The sequence below is a fragment of the Lithobates pipiens genome, unplaced genomic scaffold (assembly GCF_037356315.1).
Source record: "Lithobates pipiens isolate NorthernLeopardFrog02 unplaced genomic scaffold, aLitPip1_a1.2 Scaffold_16, whole genome shotgun sequence".
Classification (NCBI taxonomy): domain Eukaryota; kingdom Metazoa; phylum Chordata; class Amphibia; order Anura; family Ranidae; genus Lithobates; species Lithobates pipiens.
The window spans coordinates 425,946,720-425,969,963 of record NW_027507748.1 but is presented as its reverse complement, the minus strand read 5'-3'; the positions used below and the strand labels follow the sequence as shown (position 1 = coordinate 425,969,963).

At 46.1% G+C, this 23,244-nt stretch overlaps 1 protein-coding gene across 5 annotated transcripts in view; it reads right to left on the bottom strand.

Moving 5' to 3' along the window:
• DMD (dystrophin) overlaps positions 1–887 on the bottom strand; it is a 3,436,004-nt gene extending 3,435,117 nt beyond the window's left edge. For all 5 annotated transcript variants that reach the window (XM_077482558.1, XM_077482560.1, XM_077482557.1 and 2 more), the window contains exon 1: positions 616–887. In XM_077482558.1, the coding sequence (XP_077338684.1) occupies positions 616–700 (85 nt within the window). In that variant the 5' untranslated portion in view covers positions 701–887. The remainder of the gene's footprint in view (positions 1–615) is intronic.
• Positions 888–23,244: the final 22,357 nt, after the last annotated feature.

Here is a 23,244-nt window from a genome sequence, read left to right as displayed (position 1 = left end):
TGTCAGAAAGTCTATCACTACACAAAGGCATGGGAGTCACTTTTAGATCTCTGCCGGAGACTTGTACGTAGGAAAAAGACACATGAACCACACTGCTGCTATTCATTTCAGCCTTTGACATTTACTACATCCTAACAATTGCAAACATAGGAGCGAATTTCTGTAAGATAGTATATATAAAACATTATTTATAAAAGTTGGGCAAAAATAATGACGCACAATAATAAACAGTAACCAATCAGATTTTGCTTCCTATCAATTTAGAGCAGCAAGAACAATAAAAAGATAATCTATGGTGGTTATGAATTCTTGCACATTATATGTCAAATAAGCCAGTAAGTTACTACTTTTTATTTACTTTAAGTGATATAAATGTAATAATATTATTGGGAATAATGAATGCACAACAATTTAAGGGTTAACTGACCATTTGCAATGAACCTAATAAAGTGAAAGAAAAGCTTCAGTAGTCAAAAAAACGACAACTGTGGGACAAATCAGCTTATGCACTAGTACACATACCATCATTAATGCATTAAAAATTCAGCATGACTTCAGCCATTTTTCATTCAATAGTGTTTTGTTAGCAGCTGTTAATAAAAAGACTGGCCTTACCAGATCGATTTTTGATGATGTCATTAAACTCATCCAGCGCTGCTTCCTCTCTGTTCACCTCCTCAGAATAAGCACTTTCTGCCATAGCTCACGTAGAATGCAAAGTTTTAAATCAAGGACCCGCACAAAGAAAATTTTTTGGTGTTCCTTTCTTGCTGCTCCTCTTTTCCGTAAAACAAATGATTTCCGAAAAAACTCCAAAGATCACGTTTTGTTCTGTAGCCACTGGGTCAGACAGCCTGATAAAACTGCAGATAGAGTTTGCACTGAGACTGGAGAGTAAACTGTCAGACGCAGATCAGAGAAAACAGGTGCCGATCTGTTACTCCTTAAAATAGAAGCACCCTGTTTAAAACGAATAGAATGTGAATGTGGAGTTGGGAATATTAAACCTGACACCTTATAAATCAGCATCAACTTGTAGATTCCAAAAACTATTTCCGCACTCTGCCCAATCAATACTAAGACCAATAAAGTTCCAAATTGCCAAAATAAACTCAGAGGACATACATAATTTAGTTATACCTCACTTAGTTGCGTACACTCAAGCTATGATGGCTTTGTGTTCAATATATATTGTATCATAAAGCTTAGAGAGGATGCCAAATATTGTAGCTGCTACTATTTCTTCTGTAGTATTTGTTAGCTACAAAGGTTGACATTTTGAAAAGGGAGTCCAGGCATATACAGTGTAATGTCACATAGCAGGTTTCTTAATCACCACAAACTAAACAATATACAAACAGTTTTTAAAGACAAGTAATGTGTAAAATAGGTGTAAACACAAAATTGATAAGATGTATTTAGCTAAAGCATTGTATATAATAAATAATAAGCTTTTATTTTAAATTGCGTTTTTACTTTTTTTTCATCTTTCCTTTTTTTTTTTTTGCTGGTCTCCTATGGCCTCTTTGCAGCCAATTCTATCTACAGAATTTCTACAAAAAATCTACAAATATATACTGCAGAATTTCCTGAAGGCAAAATGTTAAATTATATAACATTTTAGTGACTAAGTTAACAGTCACAAAATAAAAAATACAAACACTCGTGCCTCCAAAAAACAATATCAAGTTATCATGTACAGCTGCTGTGTTTAAACACCAAATAGTGTTAACCGCTTCAGCCCCGGAAGATGTTACCCCCTTCGTGAGCACTTTTTGCGATTCGGCACTGCGTCCTTTTAACTGAGAATTGCGCAGTCGTGCGACATGGCTCCCAAACAAAAATTAATGTCCTTTTTTCCCCACAAATAGAGCTTTCTTTTGGTGGTATTTGATCACCCCTGTGGTTTTTATTTTTTACGCTATAAACAAAAAAAGAGCGACAATTTTGAAAAAAAAAACATTATTTTTTACACTTTGCTATAATAAATATCCCCCAAAAATGTATAAAAAACATTTTTTTCCTCAGTTTAGGCTGATACATATTCTTCTACATATTTTTGGTAAAAAAAATAAGCATTTATTGATAGTTTTTACAAACGTTGTAGCGTTTACAAAATAGGGGATAGTTTTATGGCATTTTTATTAATTTTTTTTTTTTACTAGTAATGGCAGTAATCAGCGATTTTTATCATGACTTCGACATTATGGCGGACACATCGGACATTTTTGACACATTTTTGGGACCATCGTCATTTATACAGCAATCAGTGCTATACAAATGCACTGATTCCTGTGTAAATGACACTGGCAGTGAAGGGGTTAACCACTAGGGGGCAGGGTAAGGGATAAGTGTGTCCTGAGGAGTGTTTCTAACTGTGGGGGGGGGGGCATGGCTATGTGTGACACATCACTGAGCTCTGCTCCTGATCACAGGGGCCAGAGATCAGTGACACTGTCACTAGGCAGAACGGGGAGATGCTTGTTTACATTAGCATTTCCCCGTTCTTCCTCCCTGTGAGACGATTGCGGGTTTCCCTTTGGCGATTGAGTCCACAGGACCCGCGGCCCAACTCACAGATGCCCTAGCCAGAGCACGCCACCGGCGGCGATGGCACGGTGGCAAACTTAAAGGGACGTACAGGTACGCCCATTTGCCCAGCCATGCCATTCTGCCAACGTACATCGGCATGCGCCAGTTGGGAACCGGTTAAAAAGAAATAAAAATAACAAAACAATGCATGCACTTAATAAAAATAAAAATACAAATATTAAATGCCAACAAAACAACTTGTTTGTGCTGTGTCACCCACATGCTTTTATGAAATAAATAAATGTGTTTCTTTATACCATGCCCCAAGCAAACAGTCCGCATTCACCAGACCAATTTTACCGCTTGTATAAACAAGAAAGTCAAAATATGCTTCTTGATGTAATCATATAACACTGGGCCAATGATAGAGGAAAGCGAGAATCATCATACAGCCAGAAAAGGTGCCAGGGGATATTGTTTTCAAAATCGCTCCAACCAGTCCCACTTTGCCTCCATTCAGTCCTCTGAGAGCCTCTAAACCCTCATGGTAACAATCAAAAAGGAAAAGGAGAAGCCTTCTATAGTTTAAACCTGTTTTATTTGCATTAAAATGGTTGAAATTGCCCTTACAGCATTAAGAAGAGGTAGGACGTTCTCTGTGTGTAACCAGGAAGCTTTCCAGTGAAAATGTAAGCGACATAGTGGAAGTACCATCCTATGCAGTGTGCAACACAGTGGTGGCTGGTGCTCAAAATTTTTGGGGAGGCACAGACAAAATGAAAAATTCTGAAAAAAAACGATTGCAGCCTCACTTTGCCCATCAAATGCAGCCACTGTGCCATCAAATGCAGCCACTATGCCCATCAAATACACCCACTGTACCCATCAAATGCAGCCACTGTGCCATAAAAAGCAGCCACTGTGCCCATCAAACACAGCCACTGTGCCATCAAATGCAACCACTGGGCCCATCAAACGCAGTCAATGTGCCATCAAACGCAGCCACTGTGCCCATCAAACGCAGCCACTGTGCCATCAAATGCAACCACTGTGCCCATCAAAGGCAGCCACTGTGCAAACAAAGGCAGCCACTGTGCCCATTCAATGCCGCCACTGTGCCATCAAACTCAGCCACAATGCATGAATCTATCCATTAGTCATCGAGTGGGGTGGCTGGAGAGAGGGGGCGGTGCCTGTGCATCCTTAATGGATGCATCGCCACTGGTGCAACATCTTCTTCTTCTGAAGATTTTGCACACTAATGATGAAATAGGGTGAGTAGGGTGGGACTTCAGCTATGTCACTTTCGTCACACCACACTAACTCTGAGACAAATTACACCAGTAACCACAGGTACTGCTATGAACATACAAAATAAGGGGAGCTTTACTGAAAATAGGCCCCCTAACAACTCACATTTTACCTATTGCCAACCTTCAAGGATCTTGAATCCCACCACCACAGCACAAACAGGCAACCCTATGCTTGTGCATCCCTCCACCACTGCAGGGCCCTCTGAATATTATCTGCAAGACATAGGCACCACAGGTATATCCCCACAGCATTTAAATTGACCCTATCCCTTCATAAATACTACCATGTGTCCAGTTCCAACTCCTGATGTCTAATTGCCAGCCCCCCATTCCTAACTACAAAATGAGCCACCTCCTTATTGACCTTGACTCAAGCCCTGTTAAGGTTCTCAATAGATTGCTCTATTCACCACTGTGTCCTACCCACAGTATTGGACCACACAAAAGAGGTGTCAGGAAATGATGGTCGAAGACGTAAAAAATTAAATCAGATGTCTTGGATGAGTTCCCGTATGGACATCAAGCCAAGGTCCATACGCCATACCACCCCTTATTTTACCCCACCTCGCTGCCTCCATTACTGCCCCAATACAGAAAGAAGGTATAGAAGAATTCAAAGTACAGAGCACCAGGTGGGCAAACATTTATGGAAAACAGCTATAAATTGAAAGCACGACAATGCTGCATCCTCCTCGTGCATTAGAAAGGGGCCCCAGAAAGTGCTGGGAAAAAGTGATCCACTGCCCATACAGGATAAGACTTATAAGTCCACCATGATAAGGTTAATGTGCCACTCTCCTTTTCCAATCCTCATATAAAGTTCAGTTCATCATGCACTTAAATAATCCACCCAATTGTGCTGTTTCATTAAAAAGAAGAAATACTGTGACTCCCACCACCTTTCAACATTGTGCTTACCCCCACTTTTGACCTGTCATACAAGGTCGAAACATGTTTTCCTCCATCTATCAATAAAGAAAAGTAGATTTTGGGACTTTAAATGAGGCCAGCATGTTTTTCCCCACTCTGGGGCACAAGAAATAAACTCCTCTGTACTCCTTCTCCTTCAATGCACTCCTAGGTATTCTGGATTGTCTCACAAAATGAGTGTATGGCTCTTTAAATCTGTGGTCCCATCACTGCATAAAGGCTTCTACAACATTATACATCCTCATGGTGTAGTATGTTTAAAGAAGCATTTATTAAAAGCTGTTTGCACTTATATTTAGGTTAAAATACAGCAGCTAATGTTAACAATGGTGCTCGGAGGCTCCCGTGTCACTTCCTTTTCTTGGCAGCGTCATCCACCTCCACCCAAAGCGTGACATCACAGTCACGTGACTTCCTCAGGGGTATGGGGCTGGGTGCACATACGCCCTAATATATGCTGGTGACTCATAAATTGTCATGGTAACAGATTAACATTTCTCCCTTCCATCACCTACATTTCTCCCTTCCATTAATACAATAATTTCTTTCTCATTTGAATCCAGATTGTAAAGGCTTAACATAATGACATTTTACACATTGTTAATGGAGTTTTAAAAAGGTTAAAACACTTTCAGCGTACACTTTCAGTGTACACTGTACAATCTACATACGTCATCCTATGACCCACTTGGTGCTTTTTGGAAGCCTGATTTGCCTGCCAGACCTGGAAATCCTTTGTAAAGTCTGGATGATCCATCTATTTAAAAAAACAAAAAATGGCCAACTTATAATTAATAGGGGATGCAGACACCCTCTCCTTAAAATTGCAGCCTATAAAAAAACACCAGCAACCTCTCTTCCTCTGCTGAAATATCATCACCCGTTGCCCTTACCAACTGGAGCCATTTGCCCCACATACTGGAGTATGCCATCTACGTGGCCTCTCTCAAAAATCTCCAATTCAGCTTTGCAGTCATGTTAAGGCAACCTTCCACAGCCAGTCCAGGCAAGGGAATCTGAGTCATGCTGCTGACAATACCAGCGCTTGGAACTTGGACCACTGAAGCCCCATACACACTATCAGATTTTCTGCTGATTTTTGTCTTCAGATTTACCAAAACCATGTAATGCAAGGGCCTGCCTGATTTCATACACATTGAAACATCTAAGGTTTGACCACAAATTATATTGTTTTGGTAAACCTGAAGGAAAAAATCAACAGAAAATCTGATAGTGTGTATGGGGCTTTAAAGTGAGAGATAGCATTGGCAATTTAGTTATTGCAACTAGGTACATAAACAGCGTAAATAGATATATTCAAAGGCAAGCTAACACATGATTCAGCATGCACACCCAAAGAAAAAGCAGAGACAATGTTAATGGCTATCGCAACTACCAGATAATTACAATTGAACCAAGCCTTCTTGTTCCCAGAATGGATACAACCAAGCTTCAACCACAAGCACGATGGAGAATAATTCTAAAAGAACCAGATTATCAGAATGACCTGCCTTCACTAATTTGACAGGCGAGAAGCTTAAGTTCCACTGACCTTGAAAATATGCACTATAACCTGCTGATCCCAGCATCTGTAAACAATTCCAGATCAAAACTACCTACTTCCATTGTAAGTTTCTAAAAAGCTCTTCCTCACCAATAGATCATCCTTGTCAGGGCTGTCTTTAACATGGGGCAAAAGGGGCAGTTACCCAGTGCCCTATCATTGTTGAGGGACCCAAAGCAGCTGCCCCTTGAACCCCTTGTCAAGGGGAGTCCTGGACCAGTGGCAACAAGTGCAAGGAGAAGCAAGAGCCCGTGAGCTGAAAGAGCTCCCTGGCAACCAGAGAGGAGAGGAGCGGCAGGCGCAACCCTGATGCGGCGGCACCACCCAGAGGCTGGATTCCTCCAACCTCCTCTCCAAGCTCTGGCAGTGGCCCGGGGACAAGCAGATCGGGAGCCCCGGAGGAACGGTGGGAGGTGCATGCAGCCAGGTACTGCTACCCCACTCTCTGCTCCACTCCAAGCTCCAACAGCAGCCTGGGGACAGGCGGATCAGGGGCCCATGAGGACCAGCAGGAGGTGCATGCAGCCAGGGACTGCTACCGTGCTCTCAACTCCAAGCTCCGACAGCGGCCCAGAGGACAGGTGGATCCAGGCCCCCCAAGGACTGGCAGGGGGTGAATTCAGCCAGAGAGAGCTACCTGGGGCAGTCCATGTTCTAAAAAGGATCCACTGGAAGGAGCAGAGCACTCCATCCTCATCCCCCCAAAGGAGAAGGTCCCTGCCTGCTGCTGGGCAGCGTAAATGTCCTATGGAAGGAGGTACCAGGCATCATACACACCAATACACAAACTGGGACAAGGGGTGAACAGAAGGGACTGCAACCAGGGATAAGGGCCCCCTATCTCATCCCCACCCCATCTCATCCCCAATATCTCCTCTCTCATCCCCAATCCCCCTCTCTTATCCCCAATCCCCAATCTCACTCTCATCCCCAATCCCCTCTCTCTCATCCTCAACCCCCCCCCAACCTCTCCCTCTCATCACCAATCCTCTCTCTCTCATCCTCAACCCCCCACCCCTCTCTCTCATCCCCAATCCCCCTCTCTCGTCCCCAATCCCCTCTCTCTCGCCTCTCTATTTCACCCACCCCTATCTCTCTCTCTCTGTTACCCCCTCTCTCTGAAAAAAAAAACACTGATCACATATACCTCAAACACTGCCACTGATTCTCCCCTCCCAAGCACTGCCACTGACCCCATCCCCCCAAGCACTGATCCCATTCCCACCAGCACTGTCTTCACTAATCCCACCACCCCCCAGCACTGCCACTGATCCCATCAACCTTCCATGCCTTCCGCTGATCACACCCTCCAATCTCCCACCCCCCACTGCCACTGATACCATTCCACCCCTCGCGACCACCACTGCCCACACCCCCTCCCTTTAGCTCCAGCAACCAATGAGTAAGCATACAAATTATGTGCTGTAACCTCTAGCTACTAATCAGTGAGCAGTAATTTTATGCTTTAACCTCTGAAAACCAATCACAATTGCTGCCTGATCTGCTGCACTAATCTGATTTGGAGTTTAGCTGCTATTTACTGTATGTTTCAAAGCAGGTGAAGAGCAGAATTGCATTGGGCAGGCCCAAAGAAAATGTTTGCCCAGGGTCCAATCAATATTAAAAACAGCCCTGATCCTTGTGAACCCTACTTAAACAAAGATGGTGACCAGGTACCTGCACCCCTTCTGTGGCAGCCACCATTGGCTGATTGAACATCGGGCCAATAGACATGATTGGAAAAGCAAAGTTAAGCTTTCCCAGTAGCAATTGAAGATGCTACAAAGTTATCTTGCTACCCTGCAAGGCAGACCCCACCATGCCTCTCAAGTGCTCCATTTTATGGGAGATTACATTCCATAGCCATGGTGTCAGTCATGATCCCCAAAAAGCTGAGCCAGGTGGCAGGGCCCTCAGTCTTGTCAGGGGCCAAGGGAATGTCAAATCTGTCCATGACATGTTGAAGCATCACCAACAAAATTGCAAAAGTCCCAGACTCTGGGAGATCAGTATTCAGAAAATCGTCTATATAATGAATGAGCTAATAAATTCCGAAATGTCCAGTACCACCCACTCAGGAAAAGAACAACATTTTTAAACAACTAACAAGAAATAGGACACCACATATGCAAACAACGATCAACAAAATATGATCACTGCCAACATCATCCCAACAAATGAAAACATTGTGGGTGTACTAGCAACAAACAGAAAGCAGCCTCAATATCCATTTTTGCCAAAAGAGCCCCCTGTCAAAAAAGTTGTACTCATGGAACTGTTGCATCAAAAGAGGTATATAAGATGGAGCACAAATTTGGGTCAATGGCCTGTCAAGTCCAAGCCAAATGCCCCGTTAACTGACCCCCTCTTTGTGGTACGACAAATAGTGAATTAGACAAAATTGGTTTTCCTGTTTCTTAGGGACAACACCACACCCAAATGAGAAAGTGTTCTATTAGCAGGGAATCAAAAGAACCCCCCATACACGCCAACTCAACCTCCTTAAGCAATTTTGAAGAAACCTTTCAGGTCAAATAGTATGACTGCTGATTTTCATCCAGCAAAATAATAAAATGCAACTGACGAGGTAAGACAAATACCTCTGAAAATTTCGGCTCCAGCAAACATGCCACCCCAAGATCTGGATATTTACTATATTTAGATATGTGCACATCCTTGCTACCTTCACCAACATCCTCCCTTTCCAGTAAAATCACCTTATCTAGTTTTTCCCCTATTAAAGAACTGAGAGAAGGAGTGTAACCCCCCCGCAGCCATAACACAGTATGACACAAACTGACATGTTCCTTCTTCTACTATGGAAGCGGCCCTGGGCCACACAAGGAGGTCACCAAGATGATGCCGGATCCCCACCCATCTTCAGCGGCTTCTACTTGTCCGACATAGTTGACTATCCTTCTATGTTTATCATGTTTTTACTATTAATAAGCCCAGGAGATTTGAACAGATGCTCCATGCTTCTTTATAATTATGTTCCGCTACAAGTTGGTCCCCACTTTTTGGGGATGGAACTGTGTTTCATAGTTCAAAAGGGTTCCTGGGTGCTACCTTGGTTTGAGTGGCAGCCAGTAAACCCCTACTATTTCTTTTGAACGCCTACCTGTGGTTGGGCTATTTGTATGCTTTTTCTTACTGTTTTTCTTGTTTGTTTTTCTCAGAAGTAGTCTCTATGCACTTAGGATTTTTAAACATGTAGTGTGGAGCGGTAGGTTGGTCAATCCTGTGTTTCTTATTGCTGGTCACTTGAGTAGATTCTCTGGAACTTGTGTTACTTTCCCCCATTACCCCATTAGTGGCAGGAGCTTTGTCACACTGATCCACTATGTAATGGATGTGTCACCTAAGGGTTAACAATAGTGCAGACTGATATCAGTGATTGGTGCCAGGCTTCCTTATTTAAACACCTCAGTGGCAAGGTGTCTTTGCTGTCTGATCTGCATATCATACCTGTTCCTATGACTACCTGTTCCTGAGATTCAATCTGTTTCCTGTGTTTGTCACGGCTTGTTTGACTATGATTGATCTCTGTTATCCTGACCCCGGCTTGCCTTGCAACCACGCTTATCTTTATATTCACTGATACCCTGTTGCTGAACCTTTGCCTGTATCCTGACGATTCTCTGTCTGCAGTTTGTGTCTGCTTAATCATCTGTTACCGAACCCAGATGTCCCCACAGCACTGCATCTACCAGCTTCCTGTTCCCTGTTTCCTGCTTCCTGTCTGCTGAGCTGACTACACCTGCTGTTACTGGCTGGTCTACTCTGAGAGATCATCGGCTGCACAAGAGACAATCCAGGCACTCTTACACTACTCGGCTCTTGTGGCCACTGTCCATTAAATTGGTGGTCCCTGAGCCAGAGTTGTACACAAAGCCTTCCTGCTGCACATCAGGCTCACCCATCATGTGCATGACAGTATCTGAGACTGCAAGTCGGCCTCCAGAGATGACATCTGCTAGCACCTCACAGCCCTGACCCAAGCTGTCCAATTCCTGCAGGATGGCTACAAGCAGCAGGATCAGTAAGTATAGACCCTGTTGGCATCAGCACATACCACAGCACTATCAGAGGTGATGATATCCCCTGAACCTAGAGTTCCATCACAAGAAAGGTTCTCAGGGGACTGGGGAGAGTTTCATGCCTTCCGCAATGCATGTCAACTGTACTTCACCCTGCAGCCATGAACATTTTCTTTGGAGTCCACTAAAGTAGGATTTATCATTTCCCTGCTCCAGGGTGAACCTTAATCCTGGGCCCACCAGCTTCTGCAGAGGAATGACGCACTTCTGCAGTCTATGTCCACCTTTCTTGATGCCATGGCAAGGATCTATGATGATTCACTGTGCACCTCCACAGCAAACTGCCCTCATGTGCTCCAGTAAGGCTCCAGGATGGCTGAGGACTATGTAATGGACTTCAGGTGCTGGAGTGCAGATACACACTGGAGTGACGCAGCACCACGACACCAGTTCCGTTTAGGACTCTCTGAGAACTTAAGGGATGAATTGGCATGTGTGGGAGTTCCTAACACCCTAGAGACCCTCATCACACTGGCCAATCAGATTGACCCTTGGCTCTGTGAGCGCCGTTCAGAGAAGTCTGCCCAGCAGCAGCGTGCAGTTGGGTTAATGCCTTGGATCCCAGCTCCCACCTATCCTGCTCCCATCCAGCCTGTTTCAGCCAGTCCTGCAGCCAAAGGACCGGAGCCCATGCAGCTTGGTCTAGTATGCCCCCTCGGTCTCCTGAAGTGCGCCTATACTGGCAACAAAACAACTTCTGTCTCTATTGCGGGGGAACTGGCCACTACGTACGCACCTATCCAGCCAAGAAATGAAAGTGTCGAGCAATATTGTCTGTCAACCACATTGCTTCTTCTATCAGTGTCACCCATCTCACTCTTCCTATTTAATTTCAGTTGTCAGAAAGGGAAGTGCCAGTCACTGCCATTATGGACTTTGGGGCTTGCAGTTGCTTTATTGACCTGACTTTTGCCTCCCAGCAATGCATCCCCTTAAGGACTAAGGCACAGGAGCTGTCTCTCTACTTAGCTGATGTGTTATGCACCAAATCTGCCCCTGTAACTTAAGAGACATTTCTTCCTCCTGTACTGACCTCCTTCTAACATAAGGAGATCCTCATCTTCAATGTCAGGGATGAGCTTTGTGTTCGAGTCTAACCCATATTCGACTCGAACATCATCTGTTCGGTCGTTCACTGAATTCAGAACATTATGGGCAGTTTGCGCCAAATTTGAGCGGCATGTCATGGCCCATAATTCACTGCGGCATCGCAGTGCATTGCTGGCTGCTGATTGGCCAAGCATGCGTTAATTCCTGCATGCTTTGGCCAATCACAGTGCAGAAAAAACGGAGAGCCATGATTGGTCAAAGCCAGGGTGGCTTTGGCCAATTATGTCTCAGGGGGTTTAGTACACTCCCCACACAATATAAGGCTGCCTGCGTGGCGACCTTCTGTAGTGTGTTGTGGCGGTGGTTAAAGACAGCTAGGGAGAGAGATGAGTTTGAGTTAGAGTAGGCAGGCGAGTCAATTAGCTTCAGTTACAGTGTGTAGAGTGTGTTGTATATATATTTATACACTGTATTCAGTTTAGCTAGATCCGGTTCCTGTTATTCTCTTCATAATATACTGACAGGCAGGGAGCTGCACTATTTTCACTTAGTGTACTGTGTCCTTTGCACGGTGTGCACCTAAAGCTTTGCCTGAATACAATTGCCAGTGTTCTCATACAAATACAGGCAGGGAGCTGCGGTATTTTGTTTTAGTGTCTTTTGCACAGTGTGCACCTAAACCTTTACCTGAATACAATTGCTAGCGTTCTCATGCAAATACAGGCAGGGAGCTGCAGTATTTTGTTTTAGTGTCCTTTGCACAGTGTGCACCTAAAGCTGTACCTGAATACAATTGCTGGTGTTCTCATACAAATACAGGCAGAGAGCTGCAGTATTTTGTTTTAGTGTCCTTTGCACAGTGTGCACCTAAAGCTTACCTGAATACAATTGCCGGTGTTCTCATACAAATAAAGGCAGGGAGCTGCAGTATTTTGTTTTAGTGTCCTTTGCACAGTGTGCACCTAAAGCTTTACCTGAATACAATTGCCGGTGTTCTCATACTAATAATACTACAGGCAGGCAGTTGATTCTGCTAGCTGCAGTATAATCAGTATATATATATATATATATATATATATATATATATATATGTCCCAGCTCTGTGCAGCTACATCTCCCTGCAGGCCATTAGTATGTCTGGAAGGCCAACAAGAGGCAGACAGTCACAAGCCAATAAAAGAGGGCAAGCAGGCTCTGCGTCTAGAGGCAACAGTGCTGGTCGTGGATACGGTGCATCCTCATCAGCACGTGGCCGTGGGACACACGTGTCCTTTTTTTCGGCAGCTGGCCGTGTTGCGCCTCAAAATGCCGAAGACTTGGTAGAGTGGCTGACCAAACCGTCCTCATCCTCCTCATGCTCTCTCACCCAGGCTTAGGGTACTTTGTCTGGCAAAGCAGCTGCCATTGCGACCTCTTCCCTCGGATCAATGGCATCAGTCACTCCTTCCCTAGCCCCACCATGTCCTCCTGAGGAGTCCTCTGAACTGTTTGAGCACAGTGTTGGGTACATGCTCCAGGAGGATGCCCAGGGTTTTGAAGGCTCTGATGATGGTACCCAGCTAGAAGAAGGCAGTAATGTGAGCCCAGAGAGAGGGGGTGCCCAAGAAGGACAGCAATCTGGCAGTCATGTTCCCCTAGCTGCAGCATACTGCAAGGTTTGCTCCAGTGATGAGGAGGGAGGAGAGGATGAGGTCACTGACTCCACATGGGTGCCTGATAGGAGAGAGGAGGAGGAGGAGGAGGAGAGGGTGGAGGAGGCTCATCTCCAACGAGGCAGGATGCCCTCCAGGGACCAGCTTAAGGGCAGCACACTGACTGCATCACACTGCAGAGCTCCGCATGTCTGCGTGTTATTCCAAAAGTTCTTTGGTGTGGGCCTTTTTTGAGATGAGTCCATCAGATCGCACTGCTGTTATTTGTAACATATGTCTCAAGCGTATCTCGCGTGGCCAAAACATGAGCCGCTTAGGCACCACATGCTTGACCAGACATATGTCGACCTGCCATGCAGTTTGTTGGCAAGCGTACCTAAAAAACCCACACCAAAGAACAAAGCGGACCTCTCCTTGTTCCTCATCAGCTGGGATCTCCAACCCCACTATACCTTCAGTCCTCTCTGAAACCTGCAATGAGAGGAATGAAGGTGTAGAATTAGGTGTGTCACAGCCAAGTACTTGCGGGCAATCTGCTATCGGTACACCGATGTCCGATTGTACCAGGAAAATTTCCCTACCCCAGCTGCTGCACAGCCGAAAGAAGTTCACTCCCAACCATCCACATGCCAGCGGTTAAATGCTAGCTTGGCTAAATTGCTAGCACTTCAACTGCTGCCTTTTCAGTTGGTAGACTCTGCCCCCTTCCGTGAGTTTGTGGAATGTGTGGTTCCTCAGTGGCAGGTTCCCAAACACCGCTTTTTCTCAAGGAAGGTGATTCCGACAGGTCATCAGTGGTAAGGTGCATATTACCACTGACTCATGGTCCAGCAGGAATGGACAGGGGGACTCTACTGGCAGCTGTGAAGGATGCAGGACAAGGTGCAGTAGTGTTGGAGGTTGTTCCCCCGCCACGACTCCAAAATGCTACTACTGGTGATTCTGACACACCTCTCTCCTCCCCCCTCCTCTTCTTCTTCCTCCATGGCCTCTTCCAGTGCTTTGTCCTCGGAACCAGCGGTGCTCCATAGGCATTCAAGGGGCTACACAAGTACGCAGGCAAAAAGATGCCATGCAGTGCTTGCGCTGGTGTGCGTGGGGGAGATTCTGTCAGCTCCTCAGGGGCAGGCTGAGAGGTGGTTTATACCATGCTAGCTTAAGCCAGGAATGGTTGCAACAATGGCACCAACCTTCTCTCCGCCCTCCGACAGGGACAACTGACCCATGTGCCCTGTTTGGCTCACATCCTTAACTTGGTGGTGCAGCAGTTCTTTAGCAGGTACCCATGCTTACAGGATGTCCTGAGGCAGGCCAGGTAAGTCTGTGTGCGTTTCTGCTGTTCATATAATGCCAGTGCTCAGCTGGTGGACCTCCAAAAGGAATTTAACCTGCCCAAGAACCGCCTAATCTGTGACATGCCCACCAGGTGCTGCACATGCAGCAGAGGGCCATCAATGAGTACCCGTGTGACTATGGCACCAGGACAGGGTCAGGGGAGCTTGTTTTTTCCCCATGCCAGTGGGCTATGCTCAGGGATGCATGCACTGTCCTGTCACCATTTGAGGAGGCTACGAGGATGGTGAGCAGTGACAGTGCATGCATTAGTGATATTGTCCCTCTTGTCCACCTGTTGGAGCACACTCTGTGTGGAATAATGGACAGGGCCCTTGAGGCAGAACAGAGGCAGGAAGAGGAGGACTTCCTTATCTCTCAAGCCCCCTTTATCCGGACAGTGTTCCTGCTGGCCTGCCGATCACACAGGACGAGGAGGAGGAGGATTGTGTCAGCATGGAGGTGGAGCCTAGCACTCAGCATCAGCAGCATTCTTTAAGGGATCATTTAGAGTCCCAAGAAACCCATGGACTTGTACGTGGCTGGGAGAAGGTGGCTGCGGATCATGCCTTCCTTAGTGACCCAGAGGACTCCGGACCAAATGCCTCAGCTAACCTTCGGCTCATGGCCTCCCTGATCCTGCAAATCCTGCGGAAGGATCCTCGTATTCGTTGGATCAAGGAGAGGGATCATTACTGGCTGGCAACCCTCCTTGATCCACGTTACAAGGGTAAGGTTGCGGACCTTATCTTGCCATCACAGAGGGAACAGAGGATGAAACATATTTGGGAGGCCTTGCAGAAAGGTCTGTGCAACACGTTCCCAGAGACTGAGAGGTTAAAAATTCCTGGTCCTGGATAACGTGTTGCTGAGGCTTTGGTCAGTCAGGAATGGTTGCAACAATGGCACCAACCTTCTCTCCGCCCTCCGACAGGGACAACTGACCCATGTGCCCTGTTTGGCTCACATCCTTAACTTGGTGGTGCAGCAGTTCTTTAGCAGGTACCCATGCTTACAGGATGTCCTGAGGCAGGCCAGGTAAGTCTGTGTGCGTTTCTGCTGTTCATATAATGCCAGTGCTCAGCTGGTGGACCTCCAAAAGGAATTTAACCTGCCCAAGAACCGCCTAATCTGTGACATGCCCACCAGGTGCTGCACATGCAGCAGAGGGCCATCAATGAGTACCCGTGTGACTATGGCACCAGGACAGGGTCAGGGGAGCTTGTTTTTTCCCCATGCCAGTGGGCTATGCTCAGGGATGCATGCACTGTCCTGTCACCATTTGAGGAGGCTACGAGGATGGTGAGCAGTGACAGTGCATGCATTAGTGATATTGTCCCTCTTGTCCACCTGTTGGAGCACACTCTGTGTGGAATAATGGACAGGGCCCTTGAGGCAGAACAGAGGCAGGAAGAGGAGGACTTCCTTATCTCTCAAGCCCCCTTTATCCGGACAGTGTTCCTGCTGGCCTGCCGATCACACAGGACGAGGAGGAGGAGGATTGTGTCAGCATGGAGGTGGAGCCTAGCACTCAGCATCAGCAGCATTCTTTAAGGGATCATTTAGAGTCCCAAGAAACCCATGGACTTGTACGTGGCTGGGAGAAGGTGGCTGCGGATCATGCCTTCCTTAGTGACCCAGAGGACTCCGGACCAAATGCCTCAGCTAACCTTCGGCTCATGGCCTCCCTGATCCTGCAAATCCTGCGGAAGGATCCTCGTATTCGTTGGATCAAGGAGAGGGATCATTACTGGCTGGCAACCCTCCTTGATCCACGTTACAAGGGTAAGGTTGCGGACCTTATCTTGCCATCACAGAGGGAACAGAGGATGAAACATATTTGGGAGGCCTTGCAGAAAGGTCTGTGCAACACGTTCCCAGAGACTGAGAGGTTAAAAATTCCTGGTCCTGGATAACGTGTTGCTGAGGCTTTGGTCAGTCACAGAAGGAGCTGTGGAGAAGGTGGCCGTCTGACCGATTCATTCAGACAATTTTTTAGTCCACAGCCCCAAGATATGATCCGTTCCAGCAACCATCACCAGCATCTGATTTACATGGTGCAGGAATACTTAGGGGCAAGATCAGACTTGGACACCTCTCCCACCGAAAATCCTCTGGGTTACTGGGTCCTGAGGATGGATCACTGACCAGAACTTGCACATTATGCAATTGAGCTACTGGCCTGTCCTGCATCCAGTGTTCTTTTGGAATGCACATTCAGTGCTGCTATAGGCTTTGTAACCGATCACTGGGTGAGCCTGTCCACCAACTCGGTTGATCGACTGACCTTCATAAAAATGAATCAGTCTTTGATCACCACCAGCTACCAAGCACCTGATGCTGATGTAACTTAATAATTTTTTTGAAATGTCAGATCCCTTCAAGACTGCCTATCCTGATGCTGAGTGACTATCCTGTTATGCTGAGTGACTATCCTCTTCCTCCTCAATGATCATGCTGATAGCTTAAGAACATTTTTGGTTCTGGGTGCTGCCACCAGTGGCTAGGGCCCAATTTTTCGGCCCCTGTTTAACAGGGGCGTGTAATTACAATTTTTTATGCAATATTTTGCATGAGGGTTAGTTGCTATGCTCAACTACAATATCTGTGAGGGGTTACAGTGTTTTGGCACCAGCACCAGTGCCTAAGGCCCAATTTTTCAGCCTCTGTTTAACAGGGGTGTGTAATTACAATTTTTGATGCAATACTTTGCAGCAGGGCTCATTTCTGCACTCCAACTAGAGTTTCTGTGAGGTGTAATGCCGTGTACACATGATCGGATTTTCCGGCAGACTTGGTCCAGTGGTCCAGAATCCGTCGGACAATTCGATTGTGTGTGGGCTCCATCTGACTTTTTGCTCCCAAAAGTCAGAGAAATAGAACATGTTTTAAAAGTTCCTATCAGGAAGCCCATTTGTCTGTATGCTGGTCCGATGGACCAAATATGACGCAAGGGCAGCTACAGCACCTGCCGTGAGAATGTTTCCAGAGCGATCCTATTGCGCTGGTTCTCGGCTGCAGGTTTCTGTACATCTCGCGCTCGCTGCAATAGGAAAAACACATTTTCCTATCGCAGCGAGTGGGAGAGGTAATGCCCCTCCAGGGGCATACCAGGCCCTTAGGTCTGGTATGGATTTTAAGGGGAACCCCTACTCTGAAAAAACGGTGTGGGGTCCCCCCAAAATCCATACTAGACCCTTATCACGCAGCCTGGCCGGTCAGGAAAGGGGGTGGGGACGAGTGTGTACCCCCCTCTCCTGAACCGTACCAGGCCACATGCCATCAACATGGGGGAGTGAGTGCTTTGGGGAAGGGGGACCCCGACTACCAAAGGCCAGGGTTGTCAGGAAGAAGCCCTTGTCCTCATCAACATGGGGACAAGATGCTTTGAGGTGGGGGGCCGCAGGGCGCCCCCCATCCCCAAAGCACCCACCCCCATGTGGGCATGTGGCCTGGCACGGTTCAGGAGGGGGGTCGTTCGCTCATCCCCACCCCCTTTCCTAACCGGGCGGGTTGTGTGCTTGGATAAGGGTCTGGTATGTATTTTGGGGGGGCCCGTGACGTTTTTTCAGCGTAGGGGGTTCCCCTTAAAATCCATACCATGTGACGGGGCTTGCAAGGTGTCAATCTCATCGATGAAAGCTGCGAGATTGACTTCCCTTTCTAGTCTCATCATACCTGGAGTCACGTTCAAAATGAACGAACTTTAGTTTGTGTGTGGGCAAGTCCGTTCATTTTGAAAATCCATCGGGAAGTCCGTCAAACCTAGTTTGCCGGAAAATCCGTTCGTGTGTACGCAAGTCAGCTCATTTGGAAAGTCCGTCAGACCTCCGCAGAAAGTCTGTCGGGAAGAACGTTGGACCTAGTCTATCGAAAAATCTGGTCATGTGTACGTGGCATTACAGTGTTTTGGCACCAGTGCCTAAGGCCCAATTTTTCTGTTCAACAGAGACATGTAATTACAATTCTTGATCTAATATTTCACTGCAGGGCCCATTCCTGCGCCCACCAAGAGTAACTGTGAGGACTTACAGTGTTGTAGCAACACCACCACCACCAAAGGCCCAATTTTTCTACCTCTGTTCAACAGGTGCATGTAATTACAATTCTTTATATAATATTTCACAGCAGGGCCCGTTCCAGCACCCACCAAGAGTAACTGTGAGGACTTACAGTGTTGTAGCAACACCACCACCACCAAAGGCCCAATTTTTCTACCTCTGTTCAACAGGTGCATGTAATTACAATTCTTTATATAATATTTCACAGCAGGGCCCGTTCCAGCACCCACCAAGAGTAACTGTGAGGACTTACAATTTTGTGGCAACACCAAAACCTTAGGCCCAAATTTCTGTAGAGCATATTGGGCAGGCCCATACTTTCAAACTTCCAACTTACAAACGACTCCTACTTGTAAACGGAAGGAGACAACAGGAAGTGAGATTAAATCTACCCCTAGGAAGGGAAATTCTCTCCTGTAAGAGTTGATATGGGAAAAATGTGTCTCCTCTCCACTGATGCTTTATCACCAATCCTTGTTTCACTAAAAAACCCACATTTTCTAAAAACATTTGTCATTAAAACAGAAAGTGAGGTGAAATCTTCTGAAGAGGTGCACAGACAACAAAACAAATGTTACAGGGATGATAACCCTTCCTTATGTTTTCCAAAAAGCTTAAAAATAAATGTTTTGGCTGGAGCTATACTTTAAAAATGTACCAGTTCAAAATTACAAACAGATTCTACTTAACAATAAACCTACACTGTCTTGTATACTGCTGTTCAGAGTATATAGGGCCTGGGGGCCCCATGCCTTTCCTTTTTTTTATTTGGGTGCGGGGTTCCCCTTAATATCCATACAAGACCCAAAGGGGCTGGTAATGGACTGGGGTGGGGTACCCATGCCATTTGTCTCACTGATTTTCATCCATATTGCCTGGACCAGACATTACATTAAAGCCGCAAGCAGTTTTAAATGACTTTTATTCCTTTAAAACACGTGCTACTTTACAGGCATACTATAGACAGTGTTAGACACCTCCCAGGTACGATATTTAAAATAATATTTCTTTTTTTTTTACTTTAAGCATCATTAAAATCACTTCTCCCGAAAAAAACTATTGTTTTTAAAACTTTTTTTGCATTGATACATGTCCCCTGGAGCAGGACCCACTTTTTATGACAATAACTTGCTTGGATATTAGCCTTTAAAATTAGCACTTTTGATTTTGAACTTTTGAGTCCCATAGACTTTAACAGGGTTCTAAAGTTCGTGCAAACTTTCGGTCCATTCGCAGGTTCTGGTGCGAACTGAACCGGGGGGGGGGGCTCGGCTCATCCCTACTCAAAGCCATTGCATCCATTTTGTTTCCTGTTATGTTTGGTCTACCCTGGCTATGGGCACAGAACCGATGAATTGATTGGGCCACAGGGAAAATCCAGTTTCACTCCCCCTACTGCCAGGAACACTGTCTACCAGATCATCTAGCTCCTCCCTCCACATAGTTCTGCATGGACTCTGAACTTGAGATACAACAAGCTGTGCTGAAACACTACCACAGTTTCTTGGATGCGTATAGAAAACGAGGGGCTGATGCTCTCCCCCCGCATCGGCCGCATGACTGCCCCATTGAACTTCTTCCTGGAGCAGAAATCCCTTTTTGCAGAATCTACCCCCCTCCCGGAGTGAGAACAGGAGGTATTAAAAGACTACATCCAGGAGAACCTCAAGAAGGGGTTCATTCTAACCTCCTACCTCCCCAGCAGGTGCGGGTATCTTCTTTGTCAAGAAGAAGGATCATGCCCTACAACCCTGTGTGGACAATAGGGACTTAAACAAAATAACTGTTACAAATCAGTACCCTCTCCCTCTGGTACCTGATCTGTTCTAGAAACTGAGATCAGCTGTCGTGTTCACTAAGCTGGATCTATGGGTGGCCTACAACCTGGTCCGCATCCATCAGGGAGATGAGAGAAAGATGGCCTTCCATACTAGGTTCAGCCACTTTGAGTACCTAGTGATGCCCTTTGGCCTCTGCAATGCCCCAGCAACCTTCTAGCACCTAGTTAATGACGTTTTCTGAGATTTCCTTGATATTTTTATGATTGTGTGTCTGCACGATATCTTGATTTTTTTTTTGTCTCCCTAGATGCCCATCGGGATCATGTCAGGAAGGTTCTGGGTCGACTTCGCCAACATGAACTATATGCCGAAGGTGAGAAATGTGAGTTCGAGCAGCCCAGTATCCAGTTCCTGGGGTTGGTAATCTTGCCCGAAGACATTAAAATGGATTCCCAGAAAGGTTTGATTATCCCGTACTGACCCGCACCAACTGACAAAAAGGGATTACAAAGTTTTGTGGGATTCGCAAATTTTTATAGGAGGTTCATCCGAGCCTTTTCTGCCATCAATACCCCATCACATGTCTGACTAAACAGAACTTCCACTTCCAGTGGACAACAGAGACACAGACTGCCTTTTACACCTTCAAAAGACTGTTTACTTCAGCACCTGTCTTCAGTCACCCTGATCCATCCCTGTTGTATGTGTTGGAGGTAGACACATCATAGGTGGCCATTGGAGCAGTCATCTCCCAACAACAAGGAACCAAGGATCTATTACACCCTGTGATCTTCTTTTCCCGCAAGCTTTCCCCAGCGGAAAGGAACTACGATATTGGAGACCGGGAACTGCTAGCCATAAAAGCAGCACTGGAGGAGTGGAGATACCTTCTCGAAGGAGCAGCGCACCCCATACTGGTCTATACATACCAAAAGATCTTAGAGTATCTCAGGACTTTTAAGCATTTGAAGCTGCGCTAAGTGTGCTGGGCCCTGTTGTTCTACCGATTTGTGTTTCACATCACATATCGACCAGGCTTGAAAAATATGAAACTGGATACGCTGTCTCGTATGTTTGATGACCCCAGGGAGCCACCTGTACTGGACACCATCCTCTCAGAAGGTAATTTCTTGCTTTAACAGACCTTCTCTTCTGGATGAAGCAGGCTTCTGCAGGTAAAGACAAGGTATTTATGCCTGAAAATGTACGCTTAATCATTCTGAGTCTCTGACATAATCATCCCCTTGCATGTAATTTCGGGATACACAGGACACTTGAGCTCCTGAGGCTCACATTCTGGTGGCTAGACCTGGAAGACACTTGCAAAAGGTATGTGATTTCCTGTATAATATGAACCCAAAGGAGGAATACCAAAAGTCAAGCCTGGGGTCTCCTCTGATCATTCCGTGACTCTGACAGACCAAAGAGTAAGATTGCCATGGATTTTATTGTGGAACTGCCACCATTAGAGGGGTGCACAGCCATCTTTGTAGTGGTCGACCGCTTAACTAAGATTGCCATTTTCTGCCACTGAAGGGTACCCCCTCAACCATGGAGATAGCCCTGGTATTCATCAGGGAACTAGTGAGGCTTCGCAGGGTCCCCATGAACATTGTTTCTGACCGAGGGGTTCAGTTCCCATCCCTCTTCTGGAAAGCCCTGTGTGGAGCCCTCAAAATTGAAAGATCCTTGTCCTCCGCCAACCACCCTCAGATCAATGGGCAAACAGAGAGGACCAACCAGACATTGGAACAGTATATCCACTGCTTCACTTCCCTTATTCAGGGTGACTGAGTATCGCTGCTGCAACTGATGGAATTTGCATACAACAATGCCAACCACTCCGCCACAAGGTCAGTCTCCCTTCTTTTCTAATTATGGTTTCCACCCTTCCTTTCTGCCTGACTTTATTCCAGATGCTACAGTTCCTGCTGCTCAAGACACTTCTTCACAACAATAAGCTGCTACAGGAAACAATCACCAAAGCACTGGCGGCGAACAAAAAAGGCCTATGACAGAAAGAGAAGGGGAGAACTGACTCTCTACCCTGGAGACCAGGTATGGCTGGCAATCACAAATCTTAAGTTGGCATGTCCCTCCAAAAAGCTGGCACCTATATTTGTGGGATCATTCCCAGTGAAAAGGAAACTGATGTCTGACGATGTCTCTTATGAACTATCATTACCTGAGTCTTTCAAAATCCATCCTGTTTTACATGTCTCTCTTTTGAAATTCCTTCCCATACAGTGTTTCTAGATCACCAAAACCTGTGGCTATTAACCACTTGCTTACTGGGCACTTAAACCCCCCTCAGTCCCAGAGCAATTTTCAGCTTTCATCGCTGATGCACTTTGAATGACAATTGCGCGGTCATACAACACTCTACCCAAATGAAATTTTTATCATTTTTTTCCCACAAATAGAGCTTTCTTTTGGTGGTATTTAATTACAGCTCGGAGTTTTATTTTTTGCTAAACAAACAAAAAAGATGAAAAAAAAAAAAAATCATGTTTAAAAGTTTGTTATAAAATTTTGCAAACGGGTAATTTTTCTCCTTCATTGAAGTGCGCTGATGAGGCGGCACTGATAGGCTGCACTGGTGGGCACTGATGGGCTGCATTGGTGGGCACTGATAGGCTGCATTGGTGGGCACTGATAGGCTGCACTGGTGGGCACTGATAGGCATAGTTAAGGCGGCACAAATAGGCACAGATAAGGCAGCACCGATGGGCACAGATAAGGTGGCACTGATGGGAAAAGATGGGCACCTAAGATTGCACGGATGGGTGGCACGGATGGGTGGCATGGATGGGTGGCATGGATGGGTGGCACGGATGGGCACTGATAGGTACCACTGATAGATGGGACTGATGGGCACTGATAGGTGGCTCTGATAGGTGGCACTGCTGGGCACTGATGGGTGGCACTG